The following is a 24,451-nucleotide window of genomic DNA, read 5'->3' as shown; positions in this document are numbered from 1 at the left end:
AATGGAGAGAGAGAGAGACTCTAGTCCCTTTAGGTGGGGAGCTTGTCTCTGATTCAACACTGTATGCTGATGCTGAAAATAGGGCATTTATTGAATACACACAGAAGGTACTCAAGAAATGACTGTCAAATAAAAGAATGAAATTACTGGCTAAAATGATGTCCTGAATTTTGTCAATGTGTATTACTAGCTTTGATAAACATGGTATCTAAGAAGAGACTAGTGTGTAATATATATAAAACCTACAACACAGCTAAGGTCTTCTTCCTTATGGGTATACATACATGTATGGGCATGGGAAAGGTTCTATACAAAAAATGTGTTGCTTTTCATATAAAATGACCACATTCCTGCACACTCTCTTTTTTTCAAGGAGGCTCCACATCCAACATGGGTCTTGAATTCATGACCCTGAGATTAAGAGTCACATGCTCCAGGTGCCTGGGTGGCTCAGTCAGTTAAGTGTCCAACTCTTGATTTCAGCTCAGGTCATGATCTCAGGGTCATGAAATCGAGCCCCGTCTTGGGCTCTGCGCTCAGTGAGAAGTCTGCTTGAAGATTCTTTCCCTCTGCCCCTCCCCTCACTCTCTCTAAAAAAAAACCAAACCAAACAAACAGAAAAACCCCAAAGAGTCACATGCTCTACCAACTCAGGCAGCTAGGTGCCCCACAACTTCTGACTGGCTTAGTATCTGTTCATGTTTTAGAGGAAGACAGCAATGGCTGAAAAGGTGAGAAAAACTGTGCAGGGCTCCCACGTCACTGATTCTGTGGGTAACAGAGAACCCATGAAGGTTGATGAGCTCAGTAAAGAGCACATGAGGTTTATGCCCCAGTAAAAGTTGTCTTCTGGCAAAGCTACAGGCTCAAATGGGAATTGAATGCACACTGTCTCACATCAGTGAGTAACACGTACCTTCATTCTACATTCCTTCAATAAGCCTTCTACAAATTTGCAGTTGGTCTGTGCAATCACCGCAGGAGAGAGGTCTGACAGTTTGGGTTGCCTCAGGTTTTTTCCTAAACTTCGTGCCTCTTGCATATATTTCTAAAAATTAAAGAGTATTTTTTAATATATAAACATCAGATAGTCTTCCCGACTTTCTTAACATTACACAAACAAGTGAGGAAAAACAAGATGCAGAAAAGGCTGTAAATGTACTCATGCAGTAGCAATTCAAATTTTGGCGCCACCAAGAGGCAGAGAACATTCGTGTTCCCCCACCCCCCTAGTCGTTAACGCCTGTGGAAATGAGAGCAACAGAAATCGTGTCAGGTTAAAACACATTCATAATAAGATGGAGCTCACCTAGTTTAATCTTTTTACTGTGAATACCCAGGGTTGTGATTAGTCAGGATCATGATAGGGATGAAAAAAATTGGGGTTTCTGGATTACTAATCCAAGGTTCCGCAAGAACGACTGCTTCCTCCTCTCCCCACAGATCGAGAGACTTAACATACTGCTAGCCTCTTAGAGCTCTCCAAACCAACCCTTTGCTCTAATCAAATCGTAACAGTAAAATCAGGAGCTCTAGAATCTGGCTGCAACTAATTTTATAAACTCCAGGCCTATGTGCTCATTTGTAAAATGGGCAACAGACTGCAAACTCACTCTGAACATGTTTGCTACATTCCCCCTCTTCCCTTGTTCCACAATCAAGAGAAAGTGGGGACATTATATTACTTTCAGAGATAGTGATGGCTCAGAGAGAAACCCAGAAACTCAGAAACCCAGTCCACTGCTCTTGAGCTTTAGTTAGTGAATATCCAGGAAAAAAAAAAATCACTACAGGTGATTACCACAGGACACCTGTTGTCTCTCTTCTTTCTGTGCCACCTGCAAAAGCTCATCCAGATAGCTTATGTATGCGTCAGGACCACAGGGCAGAATCTCCAAAAAGTCCAAGTGTCTTAGGGCCATATTTAGAGAATAACTACTCTAAGTTATATAGTAAAACTAGCACAGTTTGTTGAGGGGAGAGAGAGATTGTGAGCCAGCAGATCCTCCCACAGGCACATATGTGAAATCTATCTTTACTATCTCAAGGGAAGAATTTGATATTACAAGGGAAAATGTGTAAAATCCTTTACATTCTTTAAATAAAAGGGAGTTTGTACATTTAAAATATTTCCCCTTTGGAAGAAAAATAATCTGCTAAATCTTGTACAAATTTCTAAAAAAAAATCCCACTGATTATAGAGATTCAACTGATCAGTTTACCTGCTACTACATAAACAAAATAATCTGTTTCCTTTCCAGTGCAATCATTTTAAGGACAGATTTTTTAAAAAAATGAATGCTGTAAGAATTTAGTGCCCATAATATTTGTGTATGCATCTTTCACTTCAAATCTCTTTTAGAGGGTCAGAGAAACAGGGAAAATTGAGAATGAAGGATAACTATTGCCCCTGGGGAAATTAAGTGTAATAAGGTCTATCAAAACATCCTGAAAGTTAGTTTTCAAATAAATAAAAAGCAGGGAAAGAAAAGCTTCAGAAAAACCAACCTGAAATATAAGGCAGATCCTATCTGGGAATTGTAACACCTGCATTTCCTAACATTTCAGGTGGTACAGATATTATTTAGAATATTACAAATCAGGGATAAAAGGCTGGTAAAAACAAATGTTAGCTGTCAAATGTTGAAGGCGTTGTTTCTCCCCAGCCTCAAGTTCCTCGGCCTTTAGGATTTGTGCAAAGGCAGGACTCAGTTCTCAAGAAGAGGGAAGGATCCAATTTAGCTTAGGAAGAAACACACTGGCTAGAAGAAGAGTGAGAAACACAGGCAAGAGGCTAGGAATAGGTCTTGGTATTTCTCTTTTTTTCTGAAATATATGAATAATTAGACTTTTAAGTCCATAACTAGATTAGGAATTTAAGCACTGTTAAAGTTTATGGTTCTATTTTGTAAATGAAAACAAGCTAGTATGGAGCTATCCTTTGGTCATATTTACCAAGCACACAGCACATCACATATGGGGCAATATAATTATTAGCCAAGAGTGAACTCCATAGGGCCAAATCTCCTCCTGGGCAGCTCTGCTGAAGCCATGGAATGAGCAACATTCCTTGCACATACACATAAAGGATATGGGGGGGGGTGGGCAATGAGGCCCTCCCTCACAGCAAGAAGTGATGTTGCCTCTGTATATTGCAAAAATAGAAGGCATGCCTTTACAGTAAACAAGTGATGATAAAAATAATTTTCTTTGGAGTAGCAGGAGGAAAAGGTGTATTTTAAGGTAAAAAATGGAGAAGAGAAATCTTTCACAAGGAATGTTTTTGTAAGAAAGTCCCATTTCAGTACTAGAAGGAAGTGACCCCAGATTTCTTCTGAGATTTCTACCATGCTCTTTTTTCATTTCTGTCAAAGCCAAAAACAACACACCAGGAGTCCTAAGTTACTCTTGCCCTCAGGTGAGTAGCTGTTGTGTGCAACCTGGTATCCAGGGGTACTGGGAAGAGTACCAGTTTGGCTATCAGCAGTCCTGGGCTATAGGCCCAGCTCTGCCTTTGTGTGTCCATTTAACTTTGGGCAAGTCTCTTGGACTTCATGTCATGTTAGACAAGGGGACCTCAAAGGTGCCTCTTAGAACTAAGATCCTATACTGATGACCTGATTTTCTGACCATGTAAAATACAGACCATGAATAAAGGAAATAAATTTCAAACTAAAAACAATAAAAAAAACCCAAACCAAAACAACAACAACAACAAAACCCCCAAAGAACAGATTAGGAAGGGCTCATTAAAATACTGTGGAGATAAAACCCAGCAAGAAAAGAAAAGAAAATCTGTTCAAGATGAATTATTTATCTCTGCAAAATGCTTAAATAAAAGGGACTTTGACCATTTAATACATTTCTCCTCTGGAAGAACAACAATGTGCTACGTCTCCGGCCCCGCTACAACTCCCCCCACCCCTCACCTGCCAAAATACCACTAATTAGGAATTCCAGTGATCAGTTTTACCTGCCAACAGTATAGAATTACCCGTGTTAGCACACACCACCAGGAAAAGTTAACAGACACAAGAGGAAGTGGAGAGCAAAGTGGAGAGGCTGATAATTCACGTCACAAGGTGATGTGGGGCATTCTAGAGCTATGTGCACACACGCATGTGGATAATTCAAGGAACACCAGAGACAAGATTCAGGAACATCTGCAAAGCACTTTCAGGCAAAGAACATACCAGGCAGCACTCAGAGAAGGATTTTTTAGGAAGTCGTGCAGGAGGAGGTGGACCCTGATCCCACTCCCAGAATGCCATGGAGTTCTGACAGACCACAAGTTCCCCGGAAGGCTAAGAGGATGGAGAAGTGCCAATGACAGAAAAGCAAAAAAGAAAAGGATAGGGAGAAAGAGACAAGCAAAACATGCATGCATATGATAAAGTCACAGGAGAGGGGAGAGAAGGAAATATGGTAGCACAAAGAAAAGCACTAGACAGATTATGCTTCGGTTTTTAAGAAAATGTTTAAAATCATAAATGTACGAACATTTCAACAGAAAAGCAATATATTTGGAATGATGTTTTCTGCTTTAATTCTACACATCTGAGTTTAGAAAATAGTTAACAGATCTTCTGATTACATTTTTCTTTGATCACAATAGTCAAAACTTACAATTATTCAAATGTATAATTATGGTTTTATTTTCAAGTAGTACAACTAAAGCATAAGGATCTTAAATTCAAAAATAATTTCTAAACACTTTAAAAAATGGTGTCAGCAAGCCAAGGATAAAGCACAAGCAAATACATCTTTACTTACTAAGTTTAAATTATGCTTGAAACTTAAAAAATCTGTTTTTGTATATTTTTTTCTCTATAGGAGACATACTGACTAAAAATTTATCCTAAGCTTAGCCTTTACTTGATGTACACAGTGAGATTTGTTTTAGAGCCTGATTTTAGGTGTATTAAAATTACAAAAATGGGGGGAAAAAGGAGTTTTCTGCTCTAAGTCAGTACAAAAGGATTACTATTCTAAAATAAAACTGAGCCTTTTTGTACAAGAATGCGGAAGAACCTGCACAGCGACAACTGCTGGGTTGAGTAAGGCATCCTGGGAAGGCAGCCCACATACCTCCCGCAGGTCGTTGTCCAATCCAATGTGCTCCGAGTGTTGGCGAAGGCGGTCTTTCCTGCGCTGCGCCGTGGCACTCCGACTTACCCAACGACTGGAAAAAGAGCCATACCCAAGAAGGTGCGGGTTAAAACAAAAAACGAAACAAAAAAAAATGTGATAGCTTATTTTTAAAATAGAAAAAATGTATTCTTTGAATAAGACAAAAGATTACTTATTTTTCAATCAATTCTTTAAATATAGAAAGCTTTATTGTAATATAATTAAATACCATACAATTCACCCATTTCAAGCATACAATTTAGTGGTTTTTATATTCAGAGGCATGCAACCATCACTACAATCAATACTTTTTAAAAACTGAGGTTAAAAAATAAACAGTATCTCCTCATAATGATCCTCTCCTTCCCACTTTACTGTCCATCAGAGCCCCAAACCCTAGATGAATTCCATCCCCTTACTTCTCTATTCTCCTATTTACATGGGATTAGTTCTTGATTTCTGTCATGACTCCTCATGAATCACTTTACCTGCCCTTCATCAACTCTCTCTCATTCCCCTCAAAAACTGTTTCAAATCAAGTGCCTCCCCTCAACTGATGACCCATCCTTGACTCCTTCTTCCTGTCCTCTACTGAAATGATGTATACACAGACACCTCATCTTTCTTTTAATCCCAAAGTATAAAACATATTGGCCATGGCTCAAAATTAATTCTGCCACCTGGAAGAAACTCCCTGACCAATTCTCTCTTGACTTCTTCAACGGGCTGCACTAGTCATCTCTTTTTCTCGATCTCTGATTTTTCTCTCTCAACTAAATATTTCCCTTCAGCTTACAAGCATGCTGGTCTCTTTCCCGACCCTCTACAGTTATAGTTAAGTTTCTTTCTTCACTCTCCTCATGAAAGAATTCTTAAAAAGAAAACATGACACGTAAGGCCTCCACTTGTTTACCTTTGGATCTGTAGTTTATCTCAAATCAGCTTCCCCGGCAATTTTTTTTTTTTTAAATATATATATATATATTTTAAAGATTTTATTTATTTTTGACAGAGAGAGAGAGAGTGTACAAATAGCAGAAGCAGCAGGCAGAGGGAGAGAGAGAAGACTCTCCGCTGAGCAGGAAGCCCGATGCGGGCTCGATCCCAGGAGCCCGGGATCATGACCTGAGCCGAAGGCAGACACTTAACCGTCTGAGCCACCCAGGCGCACCCCCCGCCCCGCCCCAGCAATGCTCTTGATGCCATTTGTATCCCTAACTGCCATATCCAGGGCTATCATTCAATTCTTAGTTTACCCAAACTCTCTGCTACACTTAGTACTACTTTACAACCAGCTAGTTTCAGCTATGTCAGTATTTCCAATGGGGTCAAGTTCTGTCACCTTTGTGCCTTTGTCCATGACGTTTCCTCCTGACTTCTACTATTCTTCTTTCAGACAGCTTCAATGCCACACCGAAAGTGTTCTTTGATTCCTCCAAATCTAACTGTCTACCCCTCTTCCACTCCCCAATTTTATTACCCGTCACGGTCTATTATAAGCACTTATCTCTATTTTCTACAAAATTCTCTCTACTATAATAAACTCTTGAAGGGCTGGTATCATGTCTGTCGGCTGTTTGTTTTTTAAGATTTATTTATTTGAGAGAGAGAGAGAGAGATGGGGAGAGAGCATGAGTGGGAGGGGCAGAGGGGGAGAGAGAGAGAATCTCAAGTAGACTCCTAGCTGAGCACAGAGTCCAGTGCGGGGCTCGATCGCATGACCCTGAGACCAAGACCTGAGCTGAAACCAAGAGTCAGATGCTTAACTGACTGCACCACCCAGGTGCCCCTGTCAGCTGTTTTACTGGCAGTCTGTACATCACCTGGCCCTTCTATAAATATACTCCAAATAAATAATCAGAGATACAGTCCAACATTTAGGTTTATAGACATCCCTCACAGCATGTATGTAATAACAAATTCTGTTTCCTTTATTTGAAGACTCACATTTTGGCTTCTAAATGTTCCTGATATTAGGATGTGTCTCTATTCCATATGCATGTTTAATGTATAATATTTCCAAAAAGCTTTTGAGTTAATAGCAGATCTTACAACCAACAGTTACTCGGAATCAAGTAAATGTGCTCAAAACAACCTAAATGTTCAACAGTAGGGGATGCTACATAATGAAATATCACACAGTCATTAAAAAAAAAAAACCATCAAGTTGCTAGGAATATTAAAATGGGAGAATGTTCATGGTACAATAATGAGTGAAAAAACAAGATAAAACACTGTATAAATAATATACTGATTTTATTTTATTTTTAAAAGATTTTATTTATTTGACAGAGAGATAGCAAGAGCAAGAACACAAGCAGGAGGAGTGGGAAAGGGAGAAGCAGGCTTCCACAGAGCAGGGAGCCCGATGCGGGGCTCGATCCCGGACCCTGGGATCATGACCTGAGCCGAAGGCAGACGCTTAACGACTGAGCCACCCAGGCGCCCCACTAATTTTGTTTAAAAAAGGTGTGGACATGCACACCAGGATCCATGCAATGGAAGAGCCCAACAGCAAATGTTAACATCTCATGGTGATGGCATTATGTGTGTTTTAAAATTTACCCTATCACTTTCAAATATTCTGAATTTTCTAATGAGCATATATTATTTTATATCAAACTATTTAAAAAAATTTTTCAGATCTTGGGCGCTTGGGTGGCTCACTCGTTAGGCGTCTGCCTTCGGCTCAGGTCATGATCTCAGGGTCCTGGGATCGAGCCCCGCATCAGGCTCCCTGTTCAGTGGGAAGCCTGCTTCTCCTTCTCCCATTACCCCTGCTTGTGTTCCCTCTCTCGCTATGTCTCTCTCTGTCAAATAAATAAATAAAATCTTTAAAAAAAATTTTCTTCCCCAGATCTTGACTTATTATCCACATGGCTATGTATTCACCACACTTTTCTAAGAATATCTTCTCTTGAATATATCCTTGCCAGCAGAGCTATATACAATTTGAAAAATGAATTTATGCTTTTGCCATTCAGGAAAAGTCATATTATATTACTGCCAGTTAATTATTTTTAATTTTTTATTTAATGAAGTATGCAACTTACAAAAAGCTTAAAATGAGAATGTGGCTTCTTTTGTTGCTTTTAAAATAATCTATGCATGCCTTTGGTTTCAAGTTTCTCAGTCATCTCATTTCAGTCTGCCATTTAGAGGAACACTGAATAATTATGATAAAAATGATAGCAAGATAGTCCCTCTTAAATAGTTAAGAAAAATACGTTTATATTGGGACAAAAAGTGCAAAATCCTAGTGATAGATCTTTGAAGTAGAATCCTTGGAACTGCCCCAATAGCAAAGGATCAAAGTAAGACTGTAAAAAGGATACAAAGAGAACTAGGGTGACTGAGAAAGAAGATCCAGAAAAAAGCATGTTAAGACACTGACAGATTCTTTCCTTGATCCAACTTTAGTTAGGCTCCTGAACCTTCTCCTAGGTCCATCTGTGCACTTCCTTATAAAATCCAGTTTTAACAAGAACCTTGTTAAGTCAGTTCAGCTGGAACCCCCCAGCCCCACCACCCTCGGCATATGATCATTCTCCATATCTGATCAGCTTCTACATCATCCATCACCCTCCAGATGATGTCTGATCACCCAGCCCTACCTTCAGCAAGATCTTATTAGGCTGGTTTAGTCAAAATCCTCCCCGCTTACCTCTGATGTTTCCTCTTCGTAATTTTCTCTCCACTCTGCTACTTGATTATAAATTCCTGTTTATCCACACTGTATATGGAATAGAGTTCAATCTTTCTCCCACTGCAATGGTCCCTACATGGCCCCCCTTGAATAAAGTCTGTCTTACCATCTTCAACAGTGTCATGGATATTGTTTTTCTTTAATGACTTTGAAGCAGAATATAAACACCAGCTGATAAATTTATATAATAAACAACAGGGAAATATAAGTAACAAACAAAATGTACAGGCCTTAGAAATAGCTCTGTAGCAAAAAAGGTCAGTGAGAGACAGTAAATTAGGGTTACTGGACAGGGTAGTTCAAATAAATAGTAAAGATAGGAAATAAGACTATAAATACCAGCTAATGAACTTTTTTTTAAAACAATTTTATTTATTTGACAGAGAGACAGATAGCGAGAGCAGGAACACAAGCAAGGGGAGTGAGAGAGGGAGAAACAGGCTTCCTGCCAAGCAGGGAGCCCGATGTGGGACTCGATCCCAGGACCCTGGGATCATGACCTGAGCTGAAGGCAGACGCTTAACGACTGAGCCACCCAGGCGCCCTAATGAACTTATTATATAATGAAAAAAGAAAAGGAGAATACAAACGGCAGAATAATTCCCTTTGCAGGCAAAAGTGGAAAAGGCTTTAGGTAAAGAAAAGGATAAATTACATGATATATGTAATTATATACATGATATATACATGATATATATACATGATATAATTACATGATATACCTAGCATCTCACTATACATTGCTGTGAGACAAAATGCCCTATTTTATTTTCCAAACAGGGATATGATCATCTGCTTAAGAAAATTACTATGAAGTCTACACACTCCTAGTCTTGTTAAGGAATTACTTTTTTCTTTTTATTACTAAATCTCATTTACTAAGCATATCTTTTATCAAAGATGATCACATTTGCTAAAATCCTAATGACTGCTTATTTGCTTTTGCTTTGTAAGGAGCATATGAAATTCTAATAGTTGATCAGCCATTTGCAGAGGCATGGTTATATATCTCCTTATCCTGCAATGAGTTCTTGGATCTTTCTTTCAGACTAAAATCTACCTGAAAATGTAATACTTGGGGCTCAGTCTGGAAATGAGAGACCTTGGGGTTATATACAAGATTAAAAGCAAGAAAACAAGGCAGGAAAATTTAAAGTTGAAATCTTCCCTTCTTAATGCTCTCCTTACTTCCCTTTTCTGCTTTATTTTTCTTCACAAATCTTATCACTGATAGGTTACTTATCTTACATATTAAGTTTCTTTGTTTCCTCCTCCTCCTCCTTTTGTTGATTTGTTCATTGCTAAACTCCCAGTGAATAGGACATTGCCTCACATACAGTCGGGGTTCCATAAATATTTGCCAAATGAATGAATGAGTAAACTAATGCTATTAAAAAGGAAATAAAAACTACTTAAATTAACAGTACTAGTATGAAATAATTCAAACAATTAGGATACTTTACAAACATAGGAAAAATAAGTAAACTGATGACTAGTCTATTCTGATGGAAAATTCTCATTCATTTCTGAAAAATAGAACATCGTATCTAGTACAATCATCTGGAAAGTTTGAACCCCCATAATGTTTAACATCTCTTCAAGAGTCGCATGCTCCACTGACATAATTCTTTTACTTTACTGCATAGCACTCCTTCTCCAAATATGTAAATGGATACTGGAATGAAAATTTTCCAGACCTCCACGCTTTATGAATGAGACATCATGAACATGGTACCTGGAGTAAGGAGACCTGAGTTCCACTCCTAACTTTGCCAGTAACCCAAGCTCAAGACTCCTACCAACACATAATAATGCCACTGTCTTCAGGGTTAGACTATTTGACTTCAACCATTGCTTCATGTAGTTCTTTACTTGGGAAGATGGTGCCTACAAATCTATCTTGCTCCTCAGAGTATTATTCTATCTTCTTAGGGGCCAACTATTTTAACAGAGTCCAGTTTAAGGCAGAAGTGAGGTATGTGAGGGCTCTTTCATTGTGGATGATCTTGTTACATTGGGTACACAAAATGGAAGTGGCATTGAGCCACCTGAATTTTCAGAAGGCAACTAGAGAATCAATGAAGGGAATAAAAAAGAATTAGAATTACGCCTTTTGACCTAAATGGCCCAAACTAAATAAGTTATATTAAGGTGGCTTAAAAGTATGATGTTTCTTTCAGATGATCTGTGAAACTATGTATTACAAAATTTTTGGTACCTCTTTCTCATAGTACACATTTATGTTCAATATTTTAGGCTATTCAAAATTTCCTGGGGGCTACCAAAGCACAGTTTCCAAATCCAAAATTCTTGAAGTAACTGAGCCAGATAGTATGTATATGTGGTTTAACAGTTAAGGGCTTGAGCCCCCAAATCAGCAGAGCTAGATTTGAATCTTAGTTGCACCACTTCCTAGCTATGTGATCTTGGAGCAAGTTGTTGAATCTCTCTGAACCTCATTCATAAAATGGGTAAAACAATATAGGTTTTATATATAGGGATATGCTTGTAAAAAGGAGCTAAAATGTACTCAGTGCAGTCAGCAGAGAAGGCAGTGTAGAATCAGCTTAATATTAGCTATTATTATCAGCAGATCAACTCCATAACCACTCCCCTCTTGGCGTGGAGAAGGCTCCACTGGCAGGAAAGGTATTTGGAAGCAGAAAAAAGGAAAGAATAATTACTTCAATGCACTGATGAACATTTCTAAGTTTTCTGACTGAGCTCTGTTAAGGGGTATATATTTATGATGATAAATACTAGACTCTGAAAGGAAAAGCAGCAGCAATGTAAATGGTACTGTAACTGTTTTCCTTAATCCTAATCCATACACACCACTTTTTCCCTTTTGATGTGTTTGCTACCACTATAGCTTTCTCACATTTGGAACTAAATGAATCAATTATTCTAACACATTTAAAGGAACATTTAAAGGAACACCTTCAGCTAGGAAAATGGTAAGGGGTTCATTCTTTTCAGGGTATTAAAAATAGGGTATTAGCAGTACAAACACAAGAATACACAAATATTACCACATATACATGCACCCCAAGAAATTCCAAATACCACAGTACCTAGCTTAGAACAGTGTTTACCAAATTAAACCAACTGTTACCATCACATATTATACAATTTACCATGTTTTCCTTTTTCCTGACCAACAGAATCATGACAAACATTTTAGGAAATAAAGAGGCAAGTACCAAAAATTTGCAACATGTAAATTTAGCAGTTCATTTAAAAAAATAGAAACATCATTTAAACCATCTTTTGAGAACCTTCCCATTATTTAGTTTGGGCCATTTAGGTCAAAAGACATCATTCTACCTCTTTTTTATTCCCCTCACTGATTCTCTACTTACCTTTTGAAAATTCAGGTACCTCAATGCCACTTCCTTATTGTGTACCCAGTCTTTACCGCAGTCTTCTATCCCATTTCTTTGCCACAGACTGGTTTTTTCCTTTCCTCCTCTGGGCCACTTTTATAATAAGGTGATACGTGTTGTAGAATGTTAAAGGAGTATTTTCAGGTGAGAAAGGGGCAAATGATTCCAACTTGTCCAAGGTTCCTGGTTAGCGGTTAAGAATGAACTAAATCCCAGAATTATTGATTTCCGATTCTAAGCTTTCTTTGCAACTTACTGTATTTCCCTTTAATACTTTCCTTTGTGTCCTTTCTTGTAAAACCCTCCTTTATTCACTTGTTAATAAAACACTTGTATTCCCTCAAAATCCCTTAAACCCAAAGAACTCTTTTCAATTCTAATCATATTCAGATATTTTCTGAATGGAATCATCTGCCATAAAGAATGATAGGGTTTATCTTTGTTTTTGATTGTTTTTGTAATTTTTGAACTTGATACTTAAAAAGTACAAAGGTGGTGTTATCGGTAGAACTGTGTCCCCCCCTCAGCTTCCCATGATATGTTGAAGTCTTAAACTCAATACCTATGAACGTGATCTTATTTGGTAATAGCGTCTTTGCAGATGTAATCCACTTAAGATGAGATCGTTAGGGTGGGCCCTAATCCAATGGGACTGGTGTCCTCATAAGAAGAAGGAAATTTGGACTCAGACACAGAGGGAAATGAAGACAGAGACAGAGACTGGAGTCAGCACTGTTAGAAGTCAAGGAATGCCTGAGGCCAGCAGAAGTTGAAGAAGCAAAGAAGGCTCCTTCCTTAGAGGTCCTGGAGGTAGAATGGCCCTGCCAGTAACTCGGTTTTAGACTTCCAGCTTCCAGAATTGTGAAAGAATAAATTTCTGTTGTTTTAAAAGCCATCAAATTTGTAGTACTTTGTATAGCAGTCCTAGGAAACGAATACAATGAAAGTATAATTTTTCTAATTCCATTAGACAGTATTAGCATTATATTTAAATAGTCACTTAAAGTGAAAGTATTCCTAAGTGTACATTACTTTAAAAAGGAAAAAAAATCTCTGTCTTTGGATTTTTTACACGATGGAATTAAAAGTCAAATACTCACAGAATGCCAATCCATATTCCAAATGGACTGATTTGGCCTCTGAAGAAAGTAATCAGATCGTAAGATATTTAATGATCACAATGCCCCATGAGAGCCGCACAGCACTGCACTCTTCACTTACCCCTTCAACCCACTGCTCAAGCTCAAGTGAAGAACGTGCTTGCTTACTTGTTATTAGCTGGTCCTGTTGCCAAGACATCAGACTGTAACTTTGGAAAGAACCCTTGCTCATATTTGCCTTGACCAATTTTCATATCAAGCAGATGTGGGTGGATTGCCGTGTGATCCATTTTCATCAGTCGCTGCTCAATTGATTGGGCTATAAATTAAATTTATAACAAATTAGAGGCATTTCATTGGCTAAACCTTAAAACAATGCTTCCTCCAGTCATGCACCAAGGAACTCAATCTTTCTGACACTCTAAAATAGATTTTTATAAAAGCTCTTGAGAAATCAGTGTAATGTAAGTATAAAAAGGTTAATTTTAAGTGAATACTAGATGACTAATTTTCATGGTATGTTCTGCCTCTGTCAAAAGCAGGGCAGCAGGGTTGAAAAATCTTTAGTACTGAAACAAGTTTCCCTTAAGTGGGATATTCAGCATTTTAATACTTCAATATTTCAATATTAAATATATAAGAAAAATATTTTCTTAATGAAAATATGGTTCTAAGTACAACATTTAAGAAAACGATGGCAAATAAAATATTGACCTTGAACTGCGAGACAGGGAAGGAAAAGCAAGCACAGTAGCCTTATATTACTTTATTTCTTTGTACAAAGACCCATTAAATATCCATAGTTCTCCATTTGTAAAAACAAGAAATGGTGTAAAGTTTATTACTTCACTTTTAGCAACAGTCACATTCTCATTAGTAGGAGTCATTCAGGAGTGTTTATTAGATCAAGAGGGGTAATGCAGAGAACAATAAAATAAGCAGGCATTTAGAAAATGTCCAGAGGATAAGAAACTGACCTTTTGAAGAATAAAATAGCCAAAGTTAAAAGATAGGAATTGCTAACATTTCTATTTAAAACCACTTAAAGTTAGGAGGGTATCTCCAAGACCCAAGAAATAATGAACTATTTCTCTGGTAGAAAAATCTGATCTTAAATGTTTTTATGAACTGAATTTTCAAGAGAAAATATATTTGTGAAGCAAGACTAAGTCTTTAATTCTTTGCCTACAGAATACTAAAATGGGAGAACAAGCAGTAATTGTGGTGGTGTCATAAACAGAAAGCACTCTGGGAGCTGTTAATCTTTGGATTTAAGAGAAGTAAAAAGGTATTTTTATAAGTATTTCATGGAACCAGTTTATTTTGCCTACTTCAATATCAGCAGATTGAGTACTGCTGGTTATTCCCCATACATAGTCTTAAAAACTTTCTTTTTGAGTGGAGAGGGGTCTGTCCCAGACATATTCCACACCTGTCAAAAGAATATGCTTAATACCATCTTGTGTGAGATGAATGCTTCACCTAAGCCTTTATAATTCATATGAACTTACCCAAAACTTTTTTTTTAAGCCTTTTTTTTTTTTTTTTAAGATTTTCTTTATTTATTTGACAGAGAGAGACACAGCGAGAGAGGGAACACAAGCAGCGAGAGTGGGAGAGGGAGAAGCAGGCTTCCCGCTGAGCAGGGAGCCCGATGTGGGGCTTGATTACAGGACCCTGGGATCATGAACTGAGCTGAAGGCAGACGCTTAATGACTGAGCCACCCAGGCGCCCCCTTACCCAAAACTTCTTGAATTTCACTTTATTTTTAATCTGTAACTTGTAACTTCTCTTAAAACATAGTCCATATGGTCTTTGTTGGGTGAAAAGAATGCCATGTTTTAACGTGAAATGGTATTTAATTTCCAATGATGCCCTCTGGCTCTCCACAACCCTATCTATATTCTCTGTGCTTCCTAATATTTATAAAACACTTAATTAACAGATGGTTCAGGCAAAATAAAGCTTAGATTCATGGCATGGAATTCTCTGAAGTCCCTGCCAATTTTATGTTCCATGAAATACTACAAAATTCCATCTCTGCCAATGAATGCTTCTGTTCTCATGAAAGGGAAAAAAAAGCAGCTTCAGTTTTTCCACTGGATTTAGAATGACAGAGAAATCCATCTGATACTGAGTTATTCTCCTTCAGTCAGGAAGCTTTTTAAAAACAAAAAGCTTGATTCACAATGAATTACTCTGGGGTTTATACTGAAGATTGCCATAGGGAGCATAATGCAATGTTACTTTTCAGTAATTATACCACCACTGAATACTGAACATTCAGAAATTTATTAAATGCCTGCTTTGAGAGGTCATGGGCCTGTTAGATTTTCAAGGGTTTGTGCCAATACTCATTTTCTGTGATTGGTAAGAAAAAAAGAAAAACTCTGCATTACTATCAACTTGTCTTTCTGCACAGAAATCATAAGGTTCTGGTGCCACAATATCAACAGCAGATAGCCTCTGCCTAAAGAGTTCACCTGCAAATCAAAATTCTTTTTAGTTAGAGGCAAAACAAAAATAAAAACAAAACAACAAAGGACAAAAAACCAACACAATAAAAATCCATACAAAACAACAAAATGCCAATCTCTGTAGTTTTTGTTGGGGGGGGTGGGAAGAGGATAATTTTACTTGATGAAAGAAATAACTGCACCATTTATGGGGGATAGACGGCAGTCACAGCCAGCTGCCTCCTTTTACTTAAAAAAAGAAGTCTTTGATAAGTTAGGTTCCTTGGAGACTACTGCTTTAGCCCAATCTCATATTCATATGTTAAAAATATAATGGTATATTTTCAAGAGAATTATATAATTTCTGTGATGACAGTGGGAATGTCAAACTTTTTGAGAGGCTGACAGAAAATCTATTTTAATTGAAAAGATTTTCTGGAAGCACACAAATAAAGGAATCACTGCTTAGCTCCATTAAAAAAATTCTGTCAGGAAGGGAGGAATGAAATTTTCTCAACAAGGCATTATATTTTTCACATGGCTATTAAAGCACTGAAAGTCATACTGTTCTCTGAATAGGCACAGACAATTTCCTTCATTCCACTCCCTCAATTTCCAGAAACACAGAGGTAACTGCCACTTCCTGAAGGGGCCCCAAGGATCTACCCTCAATAAGTGGGAATACAACAGAATGATGTTTCAGCGAGTTATCAAAGAGACCTCTCTTAAGACTATATAAAGACATCATTTACATATTTTTCCTTAAATATGCTACAACTACAGCATCACCACTTCTGTGACTTTGATCTATTTAAATAAAGTGAGAAAGGTAAGCATAGAAACAGAGCAAGAAACTCTTTCCTGCCTCTTTTTGCTCCAGAGGAAAACTTGCTCAAATAGCTTCTACATTAGAAGGGGGAAAAAAATGAAAAAAAGGGACACTCAAGTGATGGGTATCCGTTTATTTGGCAAAGAAAGCGTTAGGAACAAGGTATAAACGTATAAAATTGTGTGGATTGGTAACTGTAATAAATAAAGTATTTATTTATTTGTCAGCGAGAGAGAGAGAGCACAAGCAGGGGGGGCGGCAGGCAGAGGGAGAGGCAGGCTCCCCGCTGAGCAGGGAGCCCAACGCAGGGCTCGATCCCAGGACCCTGGGATCATAATCTGAGCTGAAGGCAGACACTTAACTGACTGAGCCACCCACGCACCCCACTTCACATGTTTCTTTACTAAATAAACATCTAATGTGGTATTAAGGCTTCAGGTACTAGAATTAGTCAAATCTGAGTTCAAATCATGCTCCATCAATCACTAGCTATGCAATCATAAGCAAGTTACTTAACCTCTCAGCTTTCTCAACTGTAAAATGAGGACACTAATAAAACAAAAGTAAATGTGCTTACACTCCCTCATTGTTAAGATCAAAGGCAAAATGCATGTAAAACATGTGGTATGATGTTTGGCACATAGTAAGTACTCAGTAAATATTGGCTATTAATATGATTATTTATTTAATGGACTATATTACTGCCAGACAAGAATGGCCAAGACTCATGATTCTCTAAGGGAAAAACTGTGTCCGAGTTGGAAAAACTCTAATTTGAATACAGGAATCCAGAGATTTAATTTCAGTAAGTCAAACTATTAAAAATTAATGGCCCCACTAAAAAGTAAATATACTGTTACAGTTATGTAAATTAGGCAGCATCTCAGATTTATTAAATTCATACTTACCTTTCCTTTAATGAAGAGAAAAGAAGTGAGAAGTAAAAAGCAACATAAGCAGCAAGAAAAATTTACATTTTTTTCAATTAAGGCAATAAAAGAGAATAAGACAAAATTGACAGCAACCTTATGGTTATATTCCATTCAATTTGTTACTGTTTTTTCCCCCCTTCTTTCTTTCTTCTTTTTTTTTGGGGGGGGGGAAGGGCAGAGGGAGAGGGAGAGAGAAAGAATCTTAAGCAGGCTCCATGCCCAGCATGGAGCTGGATGCGGGGCTCTATCTCAAGAACCTGAGATCATGACCTGAGCCGAAATCAAGAGTTGGATGCTTAACTAACTAAGCCATCCAGGCGCCCCTGTTTTTTCCTCTTCTAAGGGCAGAGGAATGTCAAGTAGGAATGGAATGGACATTAACTCACAGAAACAGAAGGAAACAAAACTACAGAAAGCACCTGATATAGTATAAAGGATTAACCATGAAGTCTAAAACTGAAAATTAATTTTCGGTTTATAAGGCCAACATTGTGTAAAAAGAAACGATCATGGATTTTAATTTTAAAAGGCATGACAAAGGTACCTGCTTCTTTTAAAGTGCTGCATTTCTGATAAATAGATGTCCTCAAGGTGGGTGCCCTTACATTATACAGTCTCATCTTCTCAATCCGAGAGTCAAAGACCCGAAGCAAAGAATCCTTCTCTTCCCACTGAGACATAATTTTATTATCAATAAAGGTGGCAAACATCTGTGTTTCAATGAAGCGTGAAAGAAATGGCAGGTAAGGCTCAGGCTGGTCGGAGAGAAAGGAAGCCTGTAATGAGATAATTAGAAATTATTAGTGCAAGAAGACTATCTTACTACTATGTGATAAATCTGAAAATTTGTTGGTGAGGTCATTTTTTAAAAATCATGTAACGCTTAGGCCTTTAGCACTGATCCCACCTTTCAAAATTGATTTACATTCTGGTACTCACTAATCATTAGGTAGAAAAGAGGGCATTACTAATGAAAGAGGGTGGATCAAGTTATCGTCAATCATCCTCTTACCAATAATTTTTCAGCCTTTCCCAGTGAGCTGTAATTTTTTTTCTGCTCTCTATTCCTAGCCTATGCAGTATACTGCTGAGTCATAAGGCACTTACATGATCAATGAGTATGACTGAGATATATACATAAGTAATAACCTTTAAAAAACATGGAATTTGTGCTTATGGGTGAAATCTTGTTTGTCAAGTGGATGTTTTTCTAGGCCCCAACACTGTTTGAGACTGATGGATGAGTGCTAATTCAAGATCAAACTCCTTCCAAACCTGTGTTGATTAAAGAGTCTGGGCCTTGGGGCACCTGGGTGGCTCAGTTGGTTGGGCGACTGCCTTCGGCTCGGGTCATGATCCTGGAGTCCTGGGATCGAGTCCCGCATCGGGCTCCCTGCTCAGTGGGGAGTCTGCTTCTCCCTCTGACCCACCCCCCTCCATGTGCATTCTCTCTCTCAAATAAATAAAATCTTTAAAAAAAAAAAAAAAAGAGTCTGGGCCTTAACAACTAAAAAAGGTATTGCCTGAAAAACCATCCAAAGCAAGCTGGGCCTTTAGAAAACATGTACAACCAGCTGCATGTTCCTGTTACCAGCTTGTCTGGTGCATGGAATGGTTCAGTAAATTGTGATCAGTTCCTAATTCAAAGTGTTCTTTTTCTGTGGTTCTTCAGGTCCATGTGTTTACAGGAATTCTAGTCACAGTTTGATACTAGCTGCAATTTGGGAGTGAATTATTATTTCAGCTCCTGGGTTGGTTTTGCTTTTTACTCTTTTGAGTAGGTGCAGTGTGGCAGAAGCTAGAAGGTGGAAGATGGAAGGGTAAGTTCTGACATAAGATTAGTCTCCTTAATACTCACTGGCTTCTTCCTAGCATATTTATTTTTCATTCTAAAATTTAGGAAGCCTTTAAAAAAGTTCCTTATAGAAACCCACTTATTCAATTTAAGTGCCACCAGGGTTCAGATGTGTTTACATAAATCCAAATAGCCAATGAAAGGTTCATAGTAGTCTCTATCCTCTTCAAAAGATATTTTACAGATAAATATCAATTTTACTTTTTCTAGAGCAAACAGCTTCTCCTCTCCCTCTAAATGGGCCAGATATCTGGCTTTTGATATTCAGACCCTCGTGGACTACAACACTTAGGTTAGCAAAGACTTGGCTTGGAGGACTAGCATGTGATAGTCCTGTACATTTTCCTAGTGAAAAATGAAATAATTACAAGCCTTCTGGAATCCAAATGAAACTTTCATTTCTCTAGTGGTTATATAAAAAGAATTCCATTTATAGTTTGAAATTACATAAAGATTAAGAAGGAAAAAAGTACCAGTGCTTGATTTAGATAAAAATTTGAATTGCCCCAAGGATAAATCATGAATGTACACAGATTAGTTCCGAGTAGGACAGGAAAAAAAACGGTTAAGCTTAATAAGAAAGGAACCTAAAAGTAGGAATACATTTGGAGAAGTGAAGGCTTCTTAATTTATTAAAGAAGTTTTCTCAAACATAAAATGCATCAGAACTTCTGCTGAATGTAGTTTATAAACTTGAAGTGAAAAAATGTCTGATGAAATCAGAAAATAATCTTTGATACTATCAACCTTTACAAAAAAATGTTTATTAATATTTACTTGTCAGAGACTCCACAATTGTAGATTAGCCTCTTAGAATACATTAGGCCTTTTTAGAGGTCTTTCATGACACAAAGCTGCCATTTAGCAAAAAACCATAATGCATTCTAATAGCAACATGATGCCTTGGCAATCAGAGAGGCACGGGACTGAACTACACTCTAGTGACCTGAAAGAGTTAATGCACACCTCTAAGTGCTTTTGTCTGGAAAACAAAAACAAGCAAAAAGACTGGTGGATATGTCCAGAAAATCTGCCAGAAGAATACTCTATAGTAAACCTTAGAAAGAAGCTTCAACTTCAGCAGGACAATTGAAAGCCAGTGTCATTTTCTGTCTTCCTTTCCCATAAACTTTGGAACAGAACCTTAGACTTACAGTCATGAGACCTAATTCATTCACTTTTTCTCTCTTTTGATCCTAAGATGAGGTAAAACTTTGTCTTCTGAAACTAAAGTGCTATCTTTACATGGATAAGTTGAGATGTCATCATAGGATGAAGACAAAATATAAGAATAAGTTCCTAATGGGAAGGGGGAGAGGAAAAATCTGTAGTTAAAAAAGTTAGCAAAATCAGTAAGACAGCCCACTAAGAGCCATAAAAAAAGGGAAACGAAGTGTTTTTTTTTTTACTTTGTCAAAGTTCTGCATCTGTTCTCGGTTGGTCAGCCAGGATTCCATGTCCTGGGCAGTCTGAATCACAAACGCTTCATAATCTGCAAACATCTGTGTAAAGCGGTTAGCAAAGACCTCACGAAGCTGCACGTTGAGCTGGTAGTCCCTTAGTTCTGCCTCTTCACACTGCAGTTTTAAATCCTTTTCTTTTTCACTCAGTGTGGCAGAGAGATCCATTTTTTCCACGGTCACACCGGTCCGCTTGGCCAGAGCTTGGAGGCGGGCTATGGTTTCATTGCCCTTCAGTAACTCGTACATGCTGATGTTGTTACTGGAGACGTTGCCATTCTTCTTGTCGTTAACCAAGTCCTTCAGAACCAGATTCTTCAGTTTTGTGGCACTCTCACTGCAATGGAGGCTGCCCTCAGGAGGGATTTCAAATTGAAGAAGCACTTCAGAGAGTTCCTGGATAAAATCCACCTTATTGGGGAACTGTGGAAATTCTTCAGGCAGTTCAATAAAATGGTTGTCAATATCCACAAAACACAAATTAGCCTGAAAGAAAAAGAATACAAAGGTTTTAAAATAACATTTTTATATTCTAAAATATTCTTGCCAACTATTAAAAACAAACTCATAGATTACACACTGCCTCTTTTTAAACTGAGATATAACTGACACATAACATTTTGTTTCAGGTGTGTGATTCAATAAAAATTATGAAATGATCACCACAGTAAGTCTTATTAGTTAACATCCATCACCACACATAATCACAATTATTTTCGTGTGACAAGAACTTTTAAGACCTTACAATGCCTTTTATGTTAACTTTCTGAAGGTTAAGCATTGTTATTCTTTAAAAATAAATTTCTTGGGTGCCTGGGTGGCTCAGTCAGTTAAGCGTCTGCCTTCAGCTCAGGTCATGATCCCAGGGTGCTGGGATCAAGTCCCACATCAGGCTCCCTGCTCGGCAGGACTCTGCTTCTCTCTCTACTCCTCCCCACTGCTTGTGTTCTCTCTCTCTCAAATAAAATCTTTAAAAAAATAATAAAAATAAAAATAAATTTCTTTTTCCAGCATTTTTTCCCTAGTATTCTATACCATATTTAATAAAAATGGATAATTTTCTCTGGGTCTTAGCAATTTGTTATCACCTGGACACGATTCTGTAATATATGACATCTCTTCAGCATTCCTAAATGAGTACCTTACAAACAGAAGGTACTGGGTAAAATGAGCACTGGATGAATCCAGTCGGAACTTTCTATGCCATTCCACTTCTATGACCATTTGTAATTTAGAATTAATAATAACTGCTAAATTTTAGCAGCTGTAGTCCCCACAAATGGGATGAAATTGGCAAAGAACAATCCAATTCACAGAATATCCACAAATTTTCACTTTATCCAAAATTAGCTTCAACCTCTTGGCAAAACCATTTCAGAAGTTATTAGACAAACAGCAGGAGGCAGAGAGTGGTAGAGGTAAGTGCTCAGACAATTACAAATGATTACCCCTTGAATAATTAAGAGCTGATTCAGGAGATATTTTTGAGTTGAAAAAAAAAAGAGGAAATAGAAATCAGAGGAAAAAATTTTTTGAGTTTGCTTACACTATAGATTTTGAATTTATATTGAATAAAAAGACTTTTAAATATTTTCCAAATAATTATGAACAATTCAAGGGGCCAAGTACATGCATGCAATTCTCATTATCCCTCAGGTACATGATTATAGTAGACTCCAAAACATTTTACTTTTCCTGTTCATACCCTCTTAATCAGAACAAGGTTGTCAGTGTAAAGGAAGATTGTGCTCATGGACTGTGGAAGGGTGGAGGCCAAAGGTATAGCCGATCACATAAAACTGAATCTGACTACATTAGTGGCTGGACAGAGGGCACAGGGTGGAAGTCAACCAACAGAAGAAGTTTCACTTCAAGTTTCCCCATCTCTCCCACAGCCCTGCCACCCAGGTCAGCAAGGAGACAATTCACACTACCCTTTGATCCTGTGTGGCAACGTAAGATGAAAACAGAAGAGCAAACAGTTGGGTTTTTATTTTTCTCTTTTGATCCCTGCTCTTTATGTCAGGTGCTAAAGCACATAAAGTACAAATTTCTATATTTAGCTCAATCAAAACTCAAGATTTCCCCCATTTAAAAACAGAGAATCAACAGTGCTTCCTCTCAAGCCTGACGTGACCTCTGAATCCAACTCTTTAATTCTGCAGATGAGGAAACTGAGGCCCAAGAAGTTAGGCGACTTCCTGACACCTGTTCCCCGATAAGCATCATCAAACAGCCTGGTGGCTTAAAAGATTTTTTGCCTCCCATTTTCCTCATCTCCAACATCAGTAGTTTCCTTTAAATAAAGTAAGAGATGAAGTCAAATCTTCCTGAAGACAGTACTGCTGCCTACAGCTTTCTTTAAATCCACATCATTATATACGTATCTATAGGCTCTAGGAAAGCAGAATGTGTTGAAAGGCTTAGGGGGAGAAAGTAGGTCACTGTAATTCAAATGGATGATTCAGTATCTTTAAAAATGGAAGAAAAAAATTCACTAACTTGCTAATCTAAATGTTAGCCAACCAACCTCCCACCACTTACATTTTGTACTGTGTTCTTCATTAATGCCTTCCTGCTATCCTTTTCTATCCTTCTTCTATAAAAGAAAAAATGCTACATCTGGGAAATTTTAAGGCTTGTTATGCTCATACAATCACTGATGATCTGAAAGGGTACGGGAAGGTGCATGTTCCAGCACCACACTACTGGCCTGTCTTCATGCTCCCATGAGTCTCTCATACCCTCCCTATGACTGCTTAGATGGGCCCAAGTTGGGGCTTTGATTATCACAAAATGAAAACAGGATTAACTTGTGTTATGAAGACTTTTTTTTTTTTTAAGATTTTATTTATTTGACAGAGAGAGAGACAGTGAGAGAGGGAACACAAGCAGGGGAAGTGGGAGATGGAGAAGCAGGCTTCCCGCGGAGCAGGGAGCCCGATGCAGGGCTCGATCCCAGAACCCTGGGATCATGACCTGAGCCGAAGGTGGATACTTAAGGACTGAGCTAACCCAGGCGCCCCGTTATGAAGACTTAATGAAGAAAAATCAAAAAGCCTTTTTTCTAAAACAAAGAACTCCATACAATAGGGCATATGGATAAGTCACTTTTTAAATATTAATACCATTAAACTAAAAAATTATTATCAGAAGAACTCAAGAAATTTTATATACACAATAAGAAATACACTTGACTCTCAGTTTTACATTGTTTTAGGACTAGAAATATTTCTATATCTTAATTGATCAATGCTGCTCACACATTCATGGTAAGTTATCACTTCTAGTTAAAAATGAAAAACATGGGGGCGCCTGGGTGGCTCAGTCATTAAACGTCTGCCTTCGGCTCAGGTCATGATCTCAGGGTCCTGGGACTGAGTTCTGCACTGGGCTCCCTGCTCAGCGGGGAGCCTGCTTCTCCCTCTCCCTGGGCTCGTGTTCCCTCTCTCGACGTCTCTCTCTGTCAAATAAATAAATAAAATCTTAAAAAAAAAAAAAAAAGAAAAGAAAAACATGGGATGCCTGGGTGGCTCAGTCGTTAAGCGTCTGCCTTTGGCTCAGGTCATGGTCCCAGAGTCCTGGGATCGAGCCCC

General features: G+C 38.0%; 1 protein-coding gene across 1 annotated transcript in view; it reads right to left on the bottom strand.

Moving 5' to 3' along the window:
• DENND5B (DENN domain containing 5B) overlaps nt 1–24,451 on the bottom strand; it is a 185,025-nt gene that overhangs the window by 43,069 nt on the left and 117,505 nt on the right. Inside the window, exons 5-9 of the mRNA XM_021690540.1 lie at nt 20,805–21,341; nt 18,085–18,316; nt 13,491–13,641; nt 5,089–5,182; nt 917–1,048 (exon numbers count right to left, since the gene is read on the bottom strand). Of these exons, the coding sequence (XP_021546215.1) occupies nt 917–1,048; nt 5,089–5,182; nt 13,491–13,641; nt 18,085–18,316; nt 20,805–21,341 (1,146 nt within the window). The remainder of the gene's footprint in view (nt 1–916; nt 1,049–5,088; nt 5,183–13,490; nt 13,642–18,084; nt 18,317–20,804; nt 21,342–24,451) is intronic.

The sequence above is a fragment of the Neomonachus schauinslandi genome, chromosome 5 (genome assembly GCF_002201575.2).
Source record: "Neomonachus schauinslandi chromosome 5, ASM220157v2, whole genome shotgun sequence".
Classification (NCBI taxonomy): domain Eukaryota; kingdom Metazoa; phylum Chordata; class Mammalia; order Carnivora; family Phocidae; genus Neomonachus; species Neomonachus schauinslandi.
Note: the sequence above shows the minus strand (reverse complement) of the source record. Positions and strands in the feature narration are given on the sequence as shown.